Genomic DNA, 21,385 nt, shown 5'->3' on the forward strand with positions numbered 1-21,385 from the left:
CGAACAAGCCTAGCTTCCCAGCAACATCAAAGGGATTATGGACTATCCCAGGAGAGATTGCGGACAATTCCAGGGAGGATTTCATGACAGTTCAGGGGGATTACAAACCGGACAATCCCAGAACGGATGCCGGACAATCCCAGGGGGACACTTCACAATCACAGGGGATTCTGGAATATCCCAGTATGAAAAGAAAAAATGTGGTGGTTCCTGATTCCTTCGGCGATCGCTCATTGATAAATAAGCGGCCATTTCCGCCTTAGGTCCCTGGCAGAGTGAAAGCTGGTCGAACAAAAGATTTGATTAATAATTGTTATTCCTTTTCCTGGTCAGCTCGGTTACCAGCTTTCACTCTGCCAGAGGCTGATATACCCGTGGCTCAGCTGTATGTATTCAAAATGGCGAAATAAATTGCCAATGGTTACTTTGGGTATTAGTAAGTGATCAAACTTCTCAAATGCCAATGTCGATTTTTATAGATCAGACAGATTCGTAATAGAAAAATGTAGTATTAGTAACGCTATAACTAGGTTAGTATCGATTTAAAGACTATCGCCTTCTTGAAGTACAACTGATATTTTTCCTGCCACCCACAGTAGTCCATGATCGTTCGACTTACCGACAAAAAGGCATGGATAAGATGAGCTTTGACCGTCGCCAGAGGCTTGCCCTTGACGAGCACTGTAAAAGTTTCGTCCTTTTCCGTAGTCATTAGGTTGCCAAACCAGGACTTTTTCGTCAGCTCAGGTGATGACTCTGGAGTAAGATGCACTTCTTCGGTGGAAACTGTAAAATACAAAACAAATCATCACAAACAAACATTTTTTTTTCACGTAGAAGTATGATTCCTACTTTGAAGTTTCCTTCGATGGAACTTGGGGCTACCGAGAAAACTGTTCTTGATGTTTGTCAGCCTTGTCTTCCACAGCTGACTGCCAGTGTTCACGGCCGACAACTGCTGTGGGCTGCCTAGGATCGGTGATCCAGGGATTGCGTTTATTGAGGATGTCACTGAAACGAAATATGCTACCTCAAACGAATGCTCGAATGATCTATTTAGAATCCTAGCTTACTATTATTAGAATCGGTTTCTGAAAAAAGGCCTACGGTTATCGCCGGCCCTGAGTTGGCTCGATGGTGGACTGGTGACGATGGATCGATCATCTGCGATTTTCGATCTCGACTGGCGTAGTTGGCATGTCGATTCACTACCGAATTTGGAGATGATGGAGGATGCAGTTGAGCTATAACGATATCAATTAGGAGAGTTTGGAACTTTGTTCGTCAACCAAAAAATTTATATCTTACAGAGTGGTTGACTGGAATTGACGACAACCCCTCGGGTAGGGCTTTGATATGAGCTTCGCGACATAGGAACGGATGATGGAGATCGTCTACTGCTACTGTGGCTACGGCCATTGTTGAACGTCTGCCGCCGGGAGGTCAGTGGAGATCCTTCGCTAATCTGACCATAGGAGAGACTACTGCTACCGTTGATCCTGCAGGTGTCCAGCCGTTTCCGTGGCGGATCGGCAATTTCGATAATGTCGTTCCGAGGTCTGAGTACGTCTTCGTCATCTTCCACAGCCGGTCGTCGTCGTTTTCTCTCTAGTAGTAGGAAGTAGATCACCTTCTCCGTGTTATGACTGAAACGAAAAAAAAAAAAAACAATCATACTTCATTCTTTGAATCACAACTCAAGGCTTGCGGAAGGCGTACTTTGGACTAAGTAGCTCCTGGATTAGTTTGTCCTTTTCCTTGAAACATCCTAGGGAGCATATTGCATTGAGAACGTCCGTATCCACGGCGGAGGCGGTTGGGATTACGTGCGTTTGGACGACTTCCATCATGGGCAGCTCGAGTTCCAGTTCCCCCTTACCGCCAGCGGTTACCCAGGGGTGTTTGTTGATTTCGGACAACTGTAAATGTGGAAGGTTGTGCGATGAGTGTCTTATGAAGTTTTCAAACCAGGGCTGTGGAGTCGGATGAAAATCATCGAAGATTGACAACGATTAAAAAAGAATTGAAAATCCGGAAATATATTCTAAGTCTGGGGCCTCAGATTTCCAGTTCGGTCGAGGAAATGTTTATTGTATTGTTTATTGTTTATTATATTGACTTCATCAGAGTATCATTCTACTTGCCACACAATTTACAAATGCATGCATTAGTTGGCAAAAAATAACTCTCAATTAGTAACTGTGGAAGAGCCTCTAGAAGACTAAGTTGATGGCCGGCCAAACGCTTGCAAAAAGCCGTAAAAAGCCTAGTCTTCCAGGGCCTAGCAGAAGAAGACCAAGTCTGATATATTAAGAATTTCTCTTAAAATCCTGAATATTTGTTCAAGCCCAAATTTTTTTTACTTTCCATAGCATACCGGATACCATAGGATACCGAGAATTAAGTCCGAGATCTAAGAAAATTAGCAACGTTCCAGAGTTTAGAATTTAAATCGTTGAATTATTTTCTTGTCACAAATTTTTTTTTGCATTCTTAATAGTTCTCGCGAGAATTTATCTCCATTATTTTTGTTTTGATTTTGTTTGGAATATTGTTCGGAAATCTCTTGGCATGAAATGTATTCTCCCAAAAAATATTTTGATTTAATCTCAGAATTTTTCTCAGATGCCCCTAAGAGGATCTATTTTAACTATCTTGGAATTCTCTTGAAACTCACCTTAGTATTCCAATGGAAATTTCTTCAGATTCTCTTGGGGCACTACTCATAGTTTCTTTGGAAAGATGCTCAAATTTTTTTGCCAAACCCTCCTGGAAACTCGTTAAAATTCCCTCAAAAATTTTATAAATTTCCTTCTTAAGGAATTCTCTTGCTTCATTATAGAGTTTTTCAGCCCTGAGCTGGTTCGTTTCTGTATATTCAAACTAGTATGAACGTCATCAAACACCATTTTGAGCTATTTTAAGAATAAGATTTCCATGGAGCTTTTAATCACATTTCCTTGAAGCTCTCCTCAAAATGTCCCTTTTATTGATTGATTGGTAGGTTATCATTAGGCATTGTAAATTTTACAAAATATTGATACATTCAAAGGGTTTTTATGTTACTTCATACGCGAAGTTTGCGATTTTCAGATTTGGTTGGAAATGCTATCTAACATGAAGCTTTAGTGTGATAATTTATTAACTAGAAAATGGTCTTTGGGAAAGGGTAGGTAGATAGTTCCGTTCGAGTACGGCAGTATGAAAATTGAATAGAAGTTGAAAATGAGCGGAGGGCCATTAATGCGACAGTACAAAGTCAAACGCACACCTTTTGCCTAACCCGTACGATGTACGCGGAGATTTGAAGTATGTATGTCTTCAAATCTACAGGCAAAAAGTGTGCGCCTGCCTTTGCTCATTGCTGTCTGCGGCTGTGGAATAGTTCTGCCTGTAGATTTGAAGACATGCTTCAAATCTCCGCGTACATCGTACCGGTTAGGCAAAAGGTGTGCGTTTAACTTTGTACTGTCGCATTAATGGCCCTCCGCTCATTTTCAACTTCTATTCAATTTTCATACTGCCGTACTCGAACATAACTATATACCTACCCTTTCCTAAAGACCATTCTCTAGCTAATAAATTATCACACTAAAGCTTCATGTTAGATGGCATTTCCAACCAAATCTAAAAGTTTATGTTTTACTATTTTGGTAAATTGTAAAGTGTCCATTGAGTCCAATATCTGATAAGTTATGATTTTTAAAAGCTTTCAAATAAGTTTACAACTCTTTAAAACGTACTGTTTTTGCTATTGAAGTTTTTAACAAATTGTTACATTTTTTTCAGCGTGTATTTTTTTATGAACGCGCAGTAATTTCCTAAGACTTTGTCTCAGACATCATTTCGGTTTTCGTTTTCGTGCTATGATTTATTGAAAACTATATACTACATTTGTAAATATAAATATAAAATTGTAAATACTATATACGACATTTGTAAATAGCCGAATTCCAGCACAAACTTGGTTCATTGCCCCTAGTGAGCAATGATGCGATGTTTCGTGGAATTCGGAGAGTTGGCATGGATTTGCCCAACTGTGGCTCGTCTGAAAGAAAACACTTGAAACAAAAATCCGTTGCTGTCAACATACCGTCAATCGTTTCTCCGGGTTCACCTCAATCATGCCCTTGAGAAGGCTCTGGCAGTCGGGTGGCACAAAGTGTGGAATATGAAACACCCCTCGTTTCACTTTCTCGAGCAGCTGTCGCAGGTTGTCGTCGTCGAAGGGCAGCGCACCGACCAGCAGAGCGTACAGGATCACACCGCAGGACCAAACATCCGCCCGACGGCCGTCATACTTCTCACCCTGTTGTAACCATCCGGTACAGAAACGAATGCCCAAGATTAGATCCTTTGTTGGGGCTCAGAACGATGGAAAACACTCACCCTAATCACTTCCGGGCAGGCATAATGCGGAGAACCACACGATGTTTCCAGCATCGATCCCGCGGGTTGCAGTGAGGCCATTCCAAAGTCAGCTATTTTGATGTTGTTCTTGTCGTCCAGCAGCAGATTTTCCGGCTTCAGATCTCGATGGCTGCAAGAAAGGAGAAAATGTTGCAAAGTTAGAATCGCTAACGAGGAAATGGGATATCCGAATTAAGACATCTGGATTTAGAAATTGAATTTTAAACGATTTAGATTTGCGTTTCGATTGATCTGGGTGATGCAAGTGGGCGAGGGAAGTGGTACCACATCGTTTCCGGTTTGCTTCTCATCCGGTGAAAGCCGACGACTGGCGTCGTCAGTACCTAAATGTCCGGTTTAGTGATGTTTGTGTTTTTTGGACCTCGTTCAATATTTGGAACGATAAACCGTAATTGGATTTAATCGCCCCGGATTATGGCACTTTTGGGTAGTGCGACGATACTGAATGGCGATAGAGTGAGGTTGCTGTTATACATTTTCAACCACATCTTCCAGACGAGAAAGAGTGCTGGACAATAGACTAATTTGGTATGTGTGTGTGTGTTGTCTGGTTTGCGGTGTCTTTTTATGCGGATTTTAGGAATTATGATTTTGGGAAAGCTGTTCTGTTCCGAATGTCGTCTACTGAATGAATGGAGCTCTTTTGTTCGCTTTGTTCTTGGTCTCCACTACCAATCCATTTGATGAAGCGTGGGTTAATTGAATAGCATGTCTATTGGCAGTCTATGGAAATTATCATTTTTTTTTTCTAGCTCAGCATTTCGAATGAATGTTGTTCCAACACTATAACTGCAAGCATTTACTTGTACTCACTGATTACTGGTTTCCTGAAGGGATTGAGCCACTCATCATTTATCGATTAACTTACGAAAATGTCGTTTTAAATTCATGTCATTTGAATAGATCAGTTGATTGCCAGACTTTACCAAGCTACAGCAAATATTTCCAGAATGCTTGGACTTGAGATCTCTCAGTTGGTAAAGCCCATGCTGGAGTCAGCTGGGATCGATTGCTAGTTCGGTTTAAGAATTTTTGGGGTTAAAACATTTCTCGACTTCCCTGGGCATAGGGTATGATTGTACTTGCCTCAAAATCACACTAATGCAAACATGGTACAGGCATAGAAAACTCTCAATTATCAACTGTGGAAGCGCTCAAAAAACACTAAGTTGTAAGCCAGCGTAAGGTCCCAGTATGGACAAGAGGTGGGCAATCCCTCATGAACTGAGCTGAAGAACTAGTTCATCAGTATGAACGAGTGAACGATCGCTCTGAACGGGTTCTAACCCGCTCATCTCACCAAAACACCTGACAGCTGAGCTAGTAGTGCTAAGCGGACGGGAGATGAACGATGTGTTTTCTATGTGACAGCTGAGCTAGAACTAGTTCACTGGGCGAGAAAGTCAACGAGAGCGCCTCTTAGATAAAGAATGAAAAATCATTCGACCAGGTCATTAGTTGTTTGCTTTAGCTCCCCTTTCTTCCAGTGGCGCATGGTAAAGCTGGGTTTAGACAGGGCAAGTCAATTGATCAAGTCAGTTGAATTCAACTGACTTGAACGCGAATTGAACGTGTATCATTTTCATTTTTTATTTTGCAGCGTTTGATATGGCAATGCGAGCGCAAGACAATACAAAGCCAAGGTTTAGGGAAGTTTTTTTTTTTTTTTTTAATCTTTATTATAGAGATTTTTAGCCATAGGCTAGTTCATCTCTTAGGTTTAGGGAAGGGTAATAGCTGAATAGTCTATGCGGACCTCTCTAACGCCATTGGGAAATGATTAGGATTGACACAGAACTCCACCCAGTAGCCGAGACTCACTGGGACGGAGGCAAAATTTGGCAATCTGAGGCACCCAAGATAGATAACCGGATATATGAGATATTCAAATCCGGGGACATCACTGTAGCGGTACGGAGATCGGTAATGATGTAAATTTAGGTGCTCTGAGACTGACAAAATTGAGTCATAACAGACGTGAAATTCAATTCAATCAAACGTAGTTTTCGTCGAGTATCGAACTTTTCAGTCTCGGAGCACTTAATTTTACATGACATGTGTGTTTACGTCTCATACTTTATGCCAAAGATGGATTCCGTCACGTGTAAAATTAGTTTTTTCTAAGTGTGTAGTGTTGGAGTTGGGCCCTCTCATCGGAAGTCCCGGTTCACCCCTGGATCCAGGGGATTGTTTAACAGGCACCTCGAAACCTACGCATGGATTCCCGGTTACTGTAGGATCCCAGGGAGTAACGAAGCGGACCAACATGACTATTGTTATACTAACATGCACTGCCCATAATCGCAAGTCAGTCCCAGCTGTAAAAAACTGGAAATGAGAAAACGGCGTTCAAAGATTTTTCAAGTTTTCTGATTTGACACTTATTTTGGAGGGATAAATTTAAAAATTAACATACAATGTGATAGAATGCATCTATGATTACGCAAAAATATTGAAAAAATATCGTAAAATTTTTATTTTATGGCCATAATCTGAATGGGACTGACATGCGATTACATTAAAGGGTGTCCACGATGAAATTGCCACACTATGAAATTGCTCTAACTTTTTAACCGTTGGGTAGAATTTAATGAAAATTTGGGTGGATTTAGTTCATAGTGCATTATTTACATCCTGCAAGTTTTAAAGTCCTGTGATCAAAACTCGTGGAAATGGAGTCGAAAGAACAGCTCGTGCGTGATAAAATCTTGCGCATTCATCACGAGAACAAGGATCTCTCGCATCGTTCCATCGCTAAAACGTTGGGAATCGCGAATTCCACGGTGTCGCGAGTGATTAAGCGGTTCGAGGAACGGTTGACCACCGATCGGAAGCCCAGAAGTGAAGGAAAAAGTATTCCGTACAACACCAAAAATCACAACCGCGTAGTTGGGGCCTTCAACCGAAATCCGAACGCCTCCGTTAGGGATGTGGCTAAGAAGCTGCACCTAAGCCGAAGTTTTGTCCAAAAGGCCAAAACTAAGGCTGGGCTTCGAACGTTCAAGGTACAAAAGGCCCCTAATCGCGACGAGAAGTAGAACAAGTCCGCCAAAACCCGTGCCAGGAAGTTGTACCTCAACATGCTGACGAAAATTGAATGCTGCATCATGGACGACGAAACATATGTGAAGGCCGACTTCAAACAGATCCCCGGCAACCTGTTTTTCACGGCCAAGGATAAGTTCAGCGTTCCGGAGCATGTCCGCACTCAGAAGATGTCCAAATTTGCGAAGAAATTCCTGGTTTGGCAAGCCATCTGCACGTGCGGGAAGCGGAGTGCACCTTTCGTGACCCAGGACACGATGAACGGACAGGTGTACATAAAAGAGTGCCTCCAGAAGGGGCTGCTTCCTCTCCTGAAGGCCCACAACGTCCCAACAATCTTCTGGCCGGATTTGGCCTCATGCCACTACTCCAAGGACGTGCTGAAGTGGTATGCGGACAATAAGGTCAATTTCGTGCCGAAAATGTTCAACCCTTCCAACACTCCGGAGCTCCGCCCCATCGAGAAGTACTGGGCGATTATGAAGCAGCACCTTCTTAAACGACCTAAGGTAGTGAAGACAGTCGAGGAACTGAAGAAAGTATGGGTTTACATGCAAAAAACGGTTGATTCACAGGTTGTGCAGAATCTTATGGCCGGGGTTAAGGCCAAGGTGCGGGCATTTGCGTATGGACTGTAAATAAAATACGAGTAAAATGGTAAAATGAAGTTTAATAGTTATTTCTCAATCCATGAAAATTTGATGGCAATCGGATGAAAACTCGAATTTTGCGAATCAATTTTGTGTGTGGCAATTTCATCGTGGACACCCTTTAAACGTCAATAAGAAAAATAACCGCAAGTCAGTCACAATTCCTTGACGATGCTGCATTAGTTTAGCACAGTATTGAACAGTAGAAAAATACCATGGTCCCATAGAACGTAATTGAATGTTTCTGGATTTATACCGCTGGTTCCAGAGCAATGGCCGGAACATATTCCGGTGAGTATGGGTCTTCATCAGACCAGAGATTTTCATAAACGTGCCAAATCCACCATGCGATAAATCAATTCACATGAGCATTCAAAAATAAAATCAATAAGAGTCATGATGAGTGACCAGCACCAAGTTGACCACACCCGGACATGTTCCGGGTATCCCCGAGGAAGTGGTAAATCTATTTTAAATCAAAATCCATCAAGCGATACATCCAATCACATGAGAATGCAAAGCCAAATCCATTGGCGGTCAAACTGAGTTTCGTAAGAACTACATTGGCCACATCCGGACATGTTCCAGATACCCTAGGGGAAGTGGACAAAATCTGTCTTGACACAAATCTCATGATGCGATGTGTTGTCTAGCATTTCTAACATAATTTTTTCTAATGGGACTGACTTGCGGTTACTTTTCGCTGTGGGACAATTTGACTTGGTATTGTTTTTCATTTTTCTAGAACAAACCACATTTTTTTCAATAGCACATCTCAAAAAACATAGCAAGATAAACTGAATAATGATGCTAACTCAAAATTGATAAAAATGCAGATGGGACTGACTTGCGATTACCGGCAGTGCAGGTATAAAATTTTTTTTTGGTAGTTTTGTTCCTTATCGCAAAACATTAGACCCGTCACCATTTCCTTGTTAGGGTGGTTCAAAAAATATTTTGTTTAAAAAATTCATAACTTTTATTACATTTATGAAATTTTAAATATCAAACCACAGACAAACAGACGTAACACTTCATTCTGGATCATCGTTTGCGCATTTAACGATTGGCTTGAATGTTATCGTTTCCACGAACTACTCGCCGCAGCGCGTATCACTTTTATCATATTCGGTTTTTCTTGTATGCAACATTGTTTGCGAATCAGTGAGCAAGCTTGTTTTCCGCGAGAAGCCCGCCAGATGTCGTTACTGTAGTCCTATGTTTGGTGGTACTATGTTTTGAAGTTAATTTTATTAAAAGAGTTACGTCTGTTTGTCTGAGATCAAACATTATTGCACTACAGGCCGTCAGGAGATGGATAACGAACACCATACGGAAAGCATTGGAAATGGAATGGTCCTGTACCAATCGTCCTTCATCGGCAAGCTCAATGAAAGTACCGAAAAATGGAAGACCAAAGAATATTTTTGAGACTCAGGACGGAGCACTCCCTGATCTTGCCGGACTTTAGTGGCGTACCGTTCCGAAAGACTTGCGACGTCTGCAGAACCCCATCGACGGAGGAACATGTGCTGTGTGTCTGCCCGAAGTACAAAAAACTATTGAGTGACCCATTTTAGAGGGCTTTCCTTCTCTTGACCGAGATGAACTAGCCTATGACTAAACATCTCGTTAATAAAGATTAAAAAAAAAGGTTCTACGACTTTAACAAACAGTGTTCACTCGGCTGTCGACAGAAGCAGATCACTCTCAATGTGTGTCACGCGATCGTTTGTTTACTCGGCAGCAACCATTGTGTGGTCCTCCTCATTGTTCTTCATCAGCAGTCCTTTCAGTCGATGCGTTGGAAAGCAACCGTTTCGTGATGAATGTGTGCGTGCTGAACACGTTTTGCGTCCATTGCTGCAATAGAAGGACTCTTACCTTCGTTGGCGAATCTGCCATACAATGAAACCACTGGAAGCGGCTCCCGTTCTGGTGGAGGAGGCTTATTGGATAGCGGAAGATAAAATGTCTATTGTGTTGTACTTTTTGACTATAGTTTTCAGATGTATTCTATAGTGAACTAGAATCGCCGGCTCTGTAAAGTTCATTCGGTTAAGCCTTATCAAACAAATTAAATTAAAAAAAAAACTTTAACAAACTTCTGAAATTATTAATGAAAATACGTTGACCGTTGTTAAGATCAAAATATCAACTTATTTAATTATTTGAGTTTGACCAACACAATGTTTGACAAAGTTGTAGAATTATTTTTTTCAAGTAACTTTGCCAAACAAAAAAAATCTATCTCTTTCTGTTCACGTTTTACACTGATTTTTATAAGGAACTTAGGGTTACGCCTAAAAAAATCAAAATGTGTTAGATAACTTTTTATACATTTATATCTCGCAAATTATGTATTCCAAACTCTGTTAGAGACTTTTTGCTGAAGCAACTAAGTTTCTACCTCTTTTAGTTGAACAGTTATTAACAATTTTTGTGAAATAATAGAAAAAAATTATCTATGGATGAAATCCCGACCTTTTGAATGCAATCAACAACATAAAAATCTACTTGATACTTTTCGAAATATAAGTCTTAATAAATGTCACTACTATCGCTACCGAGGATTAATTTCACCTCGATGAAGGTTTTTGTTACGTAAATTTCGTTTCACAAATAGGGTTAACTACCCCGTTTCCGGCCTATTAAGCACAACCCGCAATTAGTCTTTCTTAATCTAGCGCAGTTAGCACCTCACGGAATGTTATTATTACTGATGGCTTCCAAATTTATTTACCTTTCCGTGTGTACCGTAAGATTTTATAAAGAGAAACCAATCGTTGAGATATTGTCAAAGTTCTAACACTGCTTCTTGACGCCAAACTCGGCCTACGGATTCTAAACTCGGCCTAACGCATTGAAACACCATTGAAACGCCAATAAATTCACTTCGGTCTATCGGATGAAGGTAAAAATTGATTCGGTCGGAGCGCTTCTTTTGTTTTTGGAAATAATGGGTGCAAACCTTCATATCACGCGTTCTCATTGACTTCGTTCCGTAGCTTATTATTATTATTATTATTTATCTTTATTAGGGAGGCTTTTCCGTAGCTTATTAACTAAAGTATCGTACCAAACGTATAATTGATTTGTTAACTCTGAAATCATGGATTTATTTGAAGTTTTCTGCTCGATAGGCCCAAAATGGGCGATTAGGCCGAAGTAGTTCTCTACCCTATTGTTAGACTCCTTAGGTTAAAAATATAGGCCCCAGCTTCGATTTTATTTGCTGCTCAAGTGTTTCATGCAAAATCGAAACAGGAAAAAATGTAATCCCATATCAATGTTCTTCGAATCTCATGAACCTCAAATAATTGTTATAATAGTAATCAGTTGTTGTTGTCAGGTCTTGTTGATTCATATAAGTAAATTAGAACTCGAACCACGAAATTTCCTCTTCCATGAGCAACTTATTTCTCGTTGTCTTCACATATATAGCAATTTAACCCATTTCCTACTTGCTGGCACATGTCTATTGTTCGACTGTTTGGAAACGCTCAATTTCGCTGAATCCAAAATTCCACGCTACTGTCACATACTCTCGTTTTCAGTGGAAACCCGTTCTCAACAACTACCTCCTTTCGATTAGAGAGCCGCATTCACTAATGGTTCAACTCACCCACCCACTGGATATGGAGGGTTGGTATGGAATGATGACGGTCGAAGCGACGAAAACCGCTTTTGCATTATATAATGAGCCCTCATCACAAATGGATCTTGTTATAGTTATAGCGAGCAACTGTCGTCGAATCCTACGGTGACACTGTTTGAGCCTTAATTTGTTTTGAGCCTAGTGGCTCCACCAAGACTCCACATTCATTCATATGTACATACATACCTACAAGCATACATACATACATACATACATTCGGGTCACAATTCAAGAATGTGACGGAAATATGTGGCACTTAAAAGAGAGAAGAAGCAACCCTTTTTCACATCCGCCTTCTTCAAAGCAGCAACTGCTTTCAACGAACGCAGAGAAGAAAGCCCAAAAGACTCTCAACGCTTGCATGAATTATGGAAAAATGCAAAAAATTGACATTTCGTTCTTTTTTTTTGTGTCCCTCTGATCCTTTGGCATGAATGGATTTTAGTTTCACTTTTCATTTTTCTCTCTTGAATACATATGGTCCAAGCATGCCATGGTGGCTGCACTTGTCCGCACATACGGCACCCATAGCAATTTGCTGTCGTTATGTTGCTTGCATACCTTTGGCCATCGTCGGATGGTTGGCAATACCTCTGCTCGAGGGAATGTGGATAATGGAGCAAAACGAATAACACCGTTCGTAATGTCATAAGGATTCGTCTACCGAACGCCAGCGAGCAATAGGATTATACAACAGATGTCCGATAATGAGAAGGGTAAAAATAGACTCAGTACCGCATCGTAAATTGTGCGCTACTGGGCATTCACGTCCCAAAGTTCGGCAATATAGGTCCAAGGGAGAGAGATAGAGAAAAGACAGTGAGGAAGAAGCAAGAGAGCATGATGGCTAGGTGGCACCTGTGGCCACTTTCAATTTCCTTCAGCGTTGTTCATTTTTTATTTATGCAGCGCCAGCAGAAGGTCAAGACTTAGTCTTGCTACCGTTAGTGCTCTGGAATGCTTTCTCCTGCACATACCTATGTGCAAAGGGGGAAACCAAAATGAATTGATTTTGATTGGTTTGTTTACTGTACAGGTTATTTCAAAATTATCCAAATTTTGAGTAGAATCCACCCAGATCGGTCGGAGAAGAACTAGCCCAGAAGTTGTTCAAAAATCACCCTAATAAGCATTTTCACGCCAAATGAAAAATAGGAATAACTCGACCTTCTCCGATTTGCATATAACATTGTATAGTTGTATGTTATGGGCAATCATTCACATTTTTACAAAAAATTGGCCATTTTGGATGTTCTATTTTTTTTTTCATTCGTCTTCGTAATTTTTCAATAAATTGTAGCACAAAAACGTCACTTCTGATCAAAATGATGTCCGAGACAAAGTTGTAGAGAGAAACAATGTCTTTCAGGGAAAAATATACATGGTTTATTTTGAATAAAAATTCAAAAAAAGTTTTAAAAGCTCATATATTTAAAAAAATTTATCTTCTGATTTTTTAAAGTTTACTCATAAAATAAATCATATAACCAGTGGAAAATATCCATGTGAATTTCACATAGCATTTATGTGATCTCATAATTGGAAATTGCACCACTAAATCACATGAACGTTATGTGTCCAATGAAATTCATATGATTTCTCGTATAGAATTTCTTATGCTTTGTGATATTAAGATAAAAATCATTATTTTGTTATTGGAAAAATATTATGTGCGTTCCTAATAGAAACTAAGTGAATACTTTTTTCGGTGCAAATGCATAGTTTTGGAATATAAGAGATAAGGAAAGATCGAGACATAAAACAACTCTAGTGTACTAAACTGCCTGAAGGGACTGAGGTAACCATCGACATATAGAAAAAAGTGGTCACATATCGAGTTATAGAACATCGATCTATAGAATATGGCAGAACTCACAGGTCTTCCTGAAATCTTGTGAGATTAGTGTCCTGTCCGGAGTCTGGAAAAATCCTCTGATCTCGCAGGTTTGCAAGGTACGTCCACTTTCCGATGTCACCTTTAATTTTTCTAATAAACGAAAGTCTGGCACTGGACCATTCCGTTGCCCACGCTGTCCGCACTGTGCAAGTGATCCATCTCTTCACGTCCTGCAACGGTACCTTGTTCGAGTACCGAGGACCCGATGGGCCTGACCCGGCTAGGTTGTCCGCCTCGATGTTCCCTGGGATCCCGCAGTGTCCGGGAATCCATGCGTATGTAGTGTTTGGTGGCGCAACCTTCAAGATGCCCTGGATCCAGGGGTGGACCGGGACCTCCGACGAAAGGGCCTGAATAACACTGTGGGAGTCCGACAGGATACGGATTGGGCGATCCGCAGGATCCGCTGCTTCTGCCGAGAACACCGAACATTGTTTTGGCAGACTTCTACTCGTTGGGGAAATGTCACCAGCGATTCCCATTCCGACTCCAGCTCTAGATCTTGTCCTGTCCGTGTAACGATGCATGTAGTTTGGGTACAATCCGGTCAGCTCTGCTACCGATCTCCTAAGGGCTACGGAATCGTCCCCGGCTCTGAACTTCTCCGTTATCCGGCTGTCGATGTTTGGTGCGGGAGATTGCTAACTCTTATCTCCGTACCAGTGAATCTTGGCCACTGGGGGGAGCTCTGCGTTGGCGATTGTACGGAGAACTCTGTCCCCTCGCGTTTCCGGCGGTATTTTCTGAAAATGCAGCGGCTTTGTTGGCAATGGCTGCGTAGATGCGGTACTGGAAAGGGAAAGTGCCGGCTTCGACACAGCTGACATCGGCTGGCGTCGAGGGTAGGAGACCGGAGATGATGCGCGTGTAGCTATTGTACACCGGAGCGAGTATTTGTATTGCCTTTTCGGTAGCGATGCAGGTCAGCTCCAGTCCATACATGAGTCGGCTGTCTATGATGGCCCGGGCAACACGAAAACGTACTTCTCTGTTGTTGGACCGGTGGGGACGGATTGTGCGGATGAGGTTGATCCTGCTGCGATAGCTGGGCTTGACCCCTTGAAGGTGCTGGTCAAAACTCAGCGACCGGTCAATGACAACCCCCAGCAGTTTCACCGTTTTCTTTAATGGGATTGCTTGATTACCGATCTTTATGGGAGGTCCGCAGACCCGATGTCGGTACTGGCAAACGTGGCACCTAGCGCTCTTTCCAGCAAACAGCTGAAAACCTTTCGAAGCGCCCCATCTGGCAACGGTGGAAACCCCTGCTTGGGCTCTAATCCTCGTTCGTCCCGGAGTTTGACCTGTGGCTACGATTAGCACGTCGTCTGCGTACACGAAAATGTAGATGTTCGCTGATAACCGCTCGAAGACACTGTTCATGGCTACCAGGAACAAAGTGACAGTGATCACAGAACCTTTGGCGAAAGTAAAAAACAACTTAACGCAACGAGAGCCTGCTCGTAGATTGACGCAATCACTAGAAAATACCCTAGGAAATGAAATCGTAATTACCTTGGAATTATCTTTGGAATTCCCATGAAACTTTCCTAAGCATTTCCTTGGAATCCTCCTTAAAATTCCTTTGCAATTTTTATGAAAATTAGATTCCTTTGAAATTCTTCTCAAAATTTCCCTTGAACTTAAAACTCTCAGCAGAAATAATTTGGAATTCGCCTTAGAAATCGCTCCTCTGATTTTATGTTGAAATTATTCAAATTTCAATAGAATAATTTCAACATAAAATTAGAGGAGCGAGAATTATTTTGAATTTATTATTTGAATCTTCCTCAGTATTCTTTTGACATTATCCTCAGAACATCCTTTTAATTCTGCTTATAATACTACTCATCGAAATTATCTTAGAATGCTCCTCAAAATTCTTCCGTTATTCTCTCCCTTGATCCCCATTATCAGAATCTACCTCAATATTGTCTTGGAGTGTTGGTTACAACTCCCTTAGAATTTGTCACATATTTTTTTTAGAAATCCTCCTCAGAGAATGTCTTTGGAATTAACACTAAATACTCCCCAAAATTCAATGGTTATTGTCGGCTGTATTCAATAAAATAAATCTGTAAAAGTTTGAGAACTATAAACATTCTTCTAAATCCGAAGCCTTGAAATTTTCTCAGATCAAAATCTGAAATAGTGGATTTTTTTCAAAACCTTACATTTTGAGTATTTATTTCAGTCCCAGATTGATGAAAACATTTTTATTTTATTTTTTTTTCTAAATCTAGGATCATCAACATTTTTATGAGTCACAAATCATAGTCTAATATTCTTAACCAATGTCAAAGCTCCCAATCTTGTTAATTATAAATTTTTCTTTAGTACGGTATACCATAAATTGAGTCTGGGATCTAAAATTAATAGCAATGTCCCAGAATTTCGCGAAATTTGTACAATAAAAAAAAGTAAGAAGTTGTATCCAAGACACGACAGTAGATTTGACGTAGGAGTATGGAAGGTAGTTTTGATGTCACTGCAAAAGTATAGTAAATATTAAATTGATTTATTAACTCGTTATCAGTGAAAAAGTTTGATAGGTTGATGTTGATGAGCTGTTTTAAAGTGCTCTGTAGGTGTCCATGTAGTACATGCCAATCGTAGCCAATATCATGCCAATATCTTGGATACAAGCTCTTACTTGAACTCTTTAGTTAACTCTATTATCAGTCATTTGTGTTCCTGAAAAGAACCGATGGGTTGGGAGCTTGGAAGCCAGTTTAGAACAATGCTGTGGAATTGTATTAGGGAAAACACATCAATCAAAGAATCTGAGCATACAAGACGGTACCTACGTTAATGCTTTTTGATTAAAATTTAACGACCCTTCTATTAAGATTCAACAAACCATCATTGAATTTTCAATCATCAAAAGCAGTTTTTTGTTCAAATTCAAAATTCTGCCAATGAAAATGTCACCACTGTGTTCCGGTAGGCCAGTAGAATGCAATGATGATATTTTCGTTAGCAGAATTTTGAATTTGAACGAAAAAGCTGCTTTTGATTTGAACCTTAAGAGAATTCGGCAAGATTTTTTTTTTGGCATAATTCGCTTAAAATTTGCATCAAAAGCATACAAATAGGCACCATCTGGCATTCTCAGTGCTCGATATCAATAATCGACGACTGTGTTAGGGAAACCACTTTTCCCATCACAAAAACGCCTCGTTTTCTGATGACAAAATAACGCATTTTCGTGCACAAAACGCACGGAATTTTTGGCTCATTCAATAAATAAAAAAACGAAAATAAATTGAAGGAATTCCTTGCTAGATATTCGCGACCAAAAATATGAATGCGAGATTTGTTTTGTTTTTTTTTTTTTTTTTTTTTTTTTTTCTGGCGTCCTGGAGAAAACCTTCCCTTAATTCGAAGTGTTTCTGGGTAATTGACAATGTGGTCATGTGGTATTCGGTCATTGCGAGAATTTTTATGTACCACTTCAATACTGTTACGCATTTGACCATAAACTTATAGTTGCTGAGTACATTATCGAAGAGCTTTGGGGGTGATGTGGCCGGCAGCAAGGTAAGCGAACGTTCAATGAAAATTAACTCTTAAACAACAATAATTTATGGTGGTCCTGAAAGGGTCCCTTTTGTCGTGATGGTTGAGTAATGCTGAGCTATTAGGGTGTTCAACACATAACATTCAAAATCATATTTTTTTTTATGATTACTGGCCTGAGCGAAAAAAAATCCTGAGGGATTATTTTCAAGGCACGAGTGGTGCAAAATGCGCAATAGTCACTTTAGTACATTGTAGCTGGTTCTTTCCGGTATTTCCAAGATTTTTTCTCCATGAGTAGTTCGGAATTCTGTGCAGAACACTTTAGGAGTTCCCTCCAGACTACTCTGGAACTTCACCCTACATTTATCTTCGTATTCCATAGAATTCGCACGAAAATTTGTTTTAATCTCCATTCATTGTTTTATCTTATGCTTCCAAAATTTTCTTGTTTTTCACCTCAGGAATTCTCTTTGGAGTTTTAATGATACTCTTTTTAGAATTTCAATTTTCTTTAGAATCTCCTGGAACGTTGCTTTGAATTTTTAATGTCCAATATTTCCTCTAAGGACCCATCCCGATAGTCAATGAAGCTATATTCAAACTACTTTGAAATTCCGCAAAGATTTTTTTAAATTATATTCAGAACTAAGTTCTTTTGGAGTTATTATCGATATTCAATTGGATTGATTGATTGATTAACTTTCAATATATTTTCAGCTGTTTATGGTCATTAAAAGTAGGGTAAGGGTGTCAGTTTTTGGCCCTAGTGTTCCGCTATTAGCCGTATCTTAAATTTCAATTTTATTAATTTTTCACCAAATTGTCAATTCAAAACAATACCCCTCATACAAAGGATTTCCAGTAAAAACTTGATGTATGAGTGCTCATTGCAAGACAGCGTATATCACGTGATATACGCTGTAATCTGAACGATAAGACTAAAACAAAGATTTTGCTATATATCTACGAAAATAAAATCATTGAAATTTATTTAAAATTTAAACAAGTCATTAAGACCACAAACTATAGCACTAGTGTCTTAACTGTCACACTTACCCTAGTGTCAGAATTGCATGTAATTAAGTTTGTCAAAATTCCTTCAGAATTGCCCTGTTTCAGGGGAATAATCATAATTCCGATAATACACTCAGGTGTTTTTTTTACACGGGAGATATGTGCCGTGTGAAAAAAAACCTACCAAGGTTTTGAATTGTCACATGCTAAAATATTAAAAAAAAAACTACAAGGGACTACGTGTTCTTATATAATAAATCTAATTTGTTGCAGCAGGAGCTTGTGTTTTGTGTAGGAATAAGAATTTGTTATCCCTGTTTATACTCTTTAGTACGACGCGCTTGACATAAGTGGCTCACAGCGACTCACGGAGAGCTACTGATTCCTATCAATAGCGGTGCTCCTTCTTCCTTGGTGATTGAATAAACACCGTTTGGTGAGACCGTATAGAATTCAACTTTAAAATCTGTGTTAGGGAAATCGCTTTTCGCAGGCAATCGGTGATAATTTTAATGATCATAGCAACAGTTGCATATTCGTGCAATTTTCAACAGTGACATTTTGAAAAATGATAAAGTATTAATTTTAACAGATTCGTAGAAAAAAAAATCCTATCGATTGGTGTATTCAGAATTAAAATCCATCATCTCTGGATCAAAAACAGACCACCTTCATGCCGCGACCAACTTTGGTTTTTGAAATTGCACCCCCAATGTTATTTTCAAGAACATGGTATGTTAGATTTATACATATCTAGATAGAGCTGGAATTTGGCGTAACAGCTTTTGTAAACAATGACTTCTCTCGATGATTTTTAGGAATTCAAGGCACGCCCACGCAAAATCAACATTACCGTCAGGTAGGAGAAGTTTTACCCAAACTGATGGTGTTGTTGATTTGCGTAGGCGAGCCTTGCCTTTCAAGACATCATCGAATGAAGTAATTGTTTACAAAAGCTGTTACTCCCTAATTCCAGCTCTATCTTGATATGGGAACTGATCGATTGATGACCTTGACAAATGTCCAAAAAATACTCTTTTACAAATTTATAGTGGTCCTCACCACACGGTGATTGAATAAACATCGTTTGGTGACCGGTTGGAATTCAACTTTGAAATCTGTGTTGGGGAAATCGCTTTTCGCAGGCAATCGGTGATAATTTTAACTATCATAGCAACAGTTTCACATTCGTGCAATTTTCAATGGTGACATTTTGAAAAATGATAAAGTCTTAAAGTTAACGGATGCGTAGAAATATTTCTGATCGATTGGTATTGAAATTGATCCAGGGGCAGCTGAGCTTTTAACATTCAAAATCTTTCATAATTTTGCTACTTTTTCCAATTTTGGTTTTCAAAAAGTGTACCCCCATATAGAAATTACAGACTAGTCCTACGTCAAAATATGATTTTGTTGCCATTCGTATATATTTAAAAAATTATATATTTACACCGAAAGTTGAAAACCCATGGCTTGTTGAAACGAATAATGATGGATTGAATCAAGTCGATAGGTAGTATCGAGAAAGCATTACAAGCGTACCGAGTAAATTGCGACTAACTTAGAATTCACTTTTAGCTCTCCTGAAAATTTTCTTGAAATTATTCTCAAAATTTCCGGGAATTTCTAGTCAAATTCCTTTAGAATTGTCCTCAGAATTTCTAAAGGGAGTGAGTCTACAACATCTACCTTCAATTCTCCTCAAAACTCATCAACATTCAAGTGAAAACCAGAATTAATGCACCTATGGTGAGATCAACAATTCAAATGCAAAATGCTCAACATTCGTGTTGAATAATATCGCTTGATATGCATTTTATTTGTTCTTATGAAAGGCTTATGTGTCTTTGGACACGCAAAATAGTTATTTATTCATTTATTTATTTATTGATTGATTGATTGATTGATTTATTTATTAATTTATTGATTTATTTATTTATTTATTTATTTGCTTAAACTAATGCAGGAAACAATATTATTTACATAATCAGAGTGATAAAAATTATAGAATAAATACTTAAGGCTAGTTTTCGGAGATGAACTAGCTCATGGCTAAAAATCTCCCTAATAAAGTTAAAAAAAACTTAAGGCTAGCACGGGAAGCTATTAATGTTTTTACATATGCTAGTCATTGGTTCATTCGCACAGTAGTTTATACGATAAGCCGGGATTGAAGAAAGAGTTGCATCGCAAATTTACTCGTCTTATGTTAATGTTAAGCTGTTGAAAAAGTAGACCACAGTCAATTTCCGAACGCAGGAGACGTCACGGCAAACACTGAGAATGGAGGTTTACAGGGTCTTTCCAAGGTAGCCAATGAAGAGCAAAGCGAACAAATCTCCACTGAATAGACTCAGTTCAATTCGAGGCATTGTTGTAAAACGGCTCCCTGACTACTGAACAGTATTCCAGTGTCGAGCGTTTTCAAGCACGATATGTCTCTGAAATCGTTAGCAAAGCGAAAAATAAAGCCACGCCGAGAAGATGCTTTACTGGCTACATATGACATATATGATATGTCGCATCCAAGTTAGAAACTGATCACATCCCAGGGCTACCCGGAAAATGTTAGGGTGTGGCCATGGTCACCATTGCTCTTGTCTTTTAAAGCGATGTGATGTTATGTGATTTGAGGTGTGGCATTATGGGTTTGATTCTTTTCAGGTCGGTTTTGATCTAGTGACTTATTTCGGATTTATTTATTTATTTTCCGGATATCTCCGGAACCTGCGAACTGATTCCAAAAATATTAAATTATGTACTATGGCACCATAGCACCTTTCTTTGGCGGGTTCCGCGAATTTACATCAAATGTAACAGACTCGAAAAGGAAATTAGTGTTTTCTCAAACTATTCTATGCAAAGGCCTAATAAATTATATCTCTATCGAGTTTGGCAGTACATCGAATAAGAGAGATTGAGCTTATAATGATAATTTATTAGATTTTGATAAGCTTATCAGATATAATTCGTGTTAATAGGTTTTTGAAATTTTGAAAATTTATTAAATGTTTGTGGGGAAACCCTAACCGAGAATCAAAAGTTTGATATCATTCGCTTCCCTCCTTACGTACGAACAACAGAAGCAAGCGCCACTGTATGACTAGGTTGGTTATTTTTCTCATTTCATACATCTTTTTTCTTTAAATATTCACTCATCTTTTGGGA

At 39.4% G+C, this 21,385-nt stretch overlaps 1 protein-coding gene across 1 annotated transcript in view; it reads right to left on the minus strand.

The window, feature by feature from the left end:
* Positions 1-21,385, minus strand: part of sff (sugar-free frosting) — a 36,058-nt gene that overhangs the window by 12,151 nt on the left and 2,522 nt on the right. The window contains exons 5-11 of the mRNA XM_065227021.1: positions 4,390-4,540; positions 4,094-4,309; positions 1,720-1,919; positions 1,309-1,646; positions 1,074-1,244; positions 853-1,011; positions 620-786 (exon numbers count right to left, since the gene is read on the minus strand). Of these exons, the coding sequence (XP_065083093.1) occupies positions 620-786; positions 853-1,011; positions 1,074-1,244; positions 1,309-1,646; positions 1,720-1,919; positions 4,094-4,309; positions 4,390-4,540 (1,402 nt within the window). The remainder of the gene's footprint in view (positions 1-619; positions 787-852; positions 1,012-1,073; positions 1,245-1,308; positions 1,647-1,719; positions 1,920-4,093; positions 4,310-4,389; positions 4,541-21,385) is intronic.

The sequence above is a fragment of the Ochlerotatus camptorhynchus genome, unplaced genomic scaffold (assembly GCF_037179485.1).
Source record: "Ochlerotatus camptorhynchus isolate MF236.1 unplaced genomic scaffold, CSIRO-AGI_Acam_v1.1 ptg000265l, whole genome shotgun sequence".
Classification (NCBI taxonomy): Eukaryota; Metazoa; Arthropoda; class Insecta; order Diptera; family Culicidae; genus Ochlerotatus; species Ochlerotatus camptorhynchus.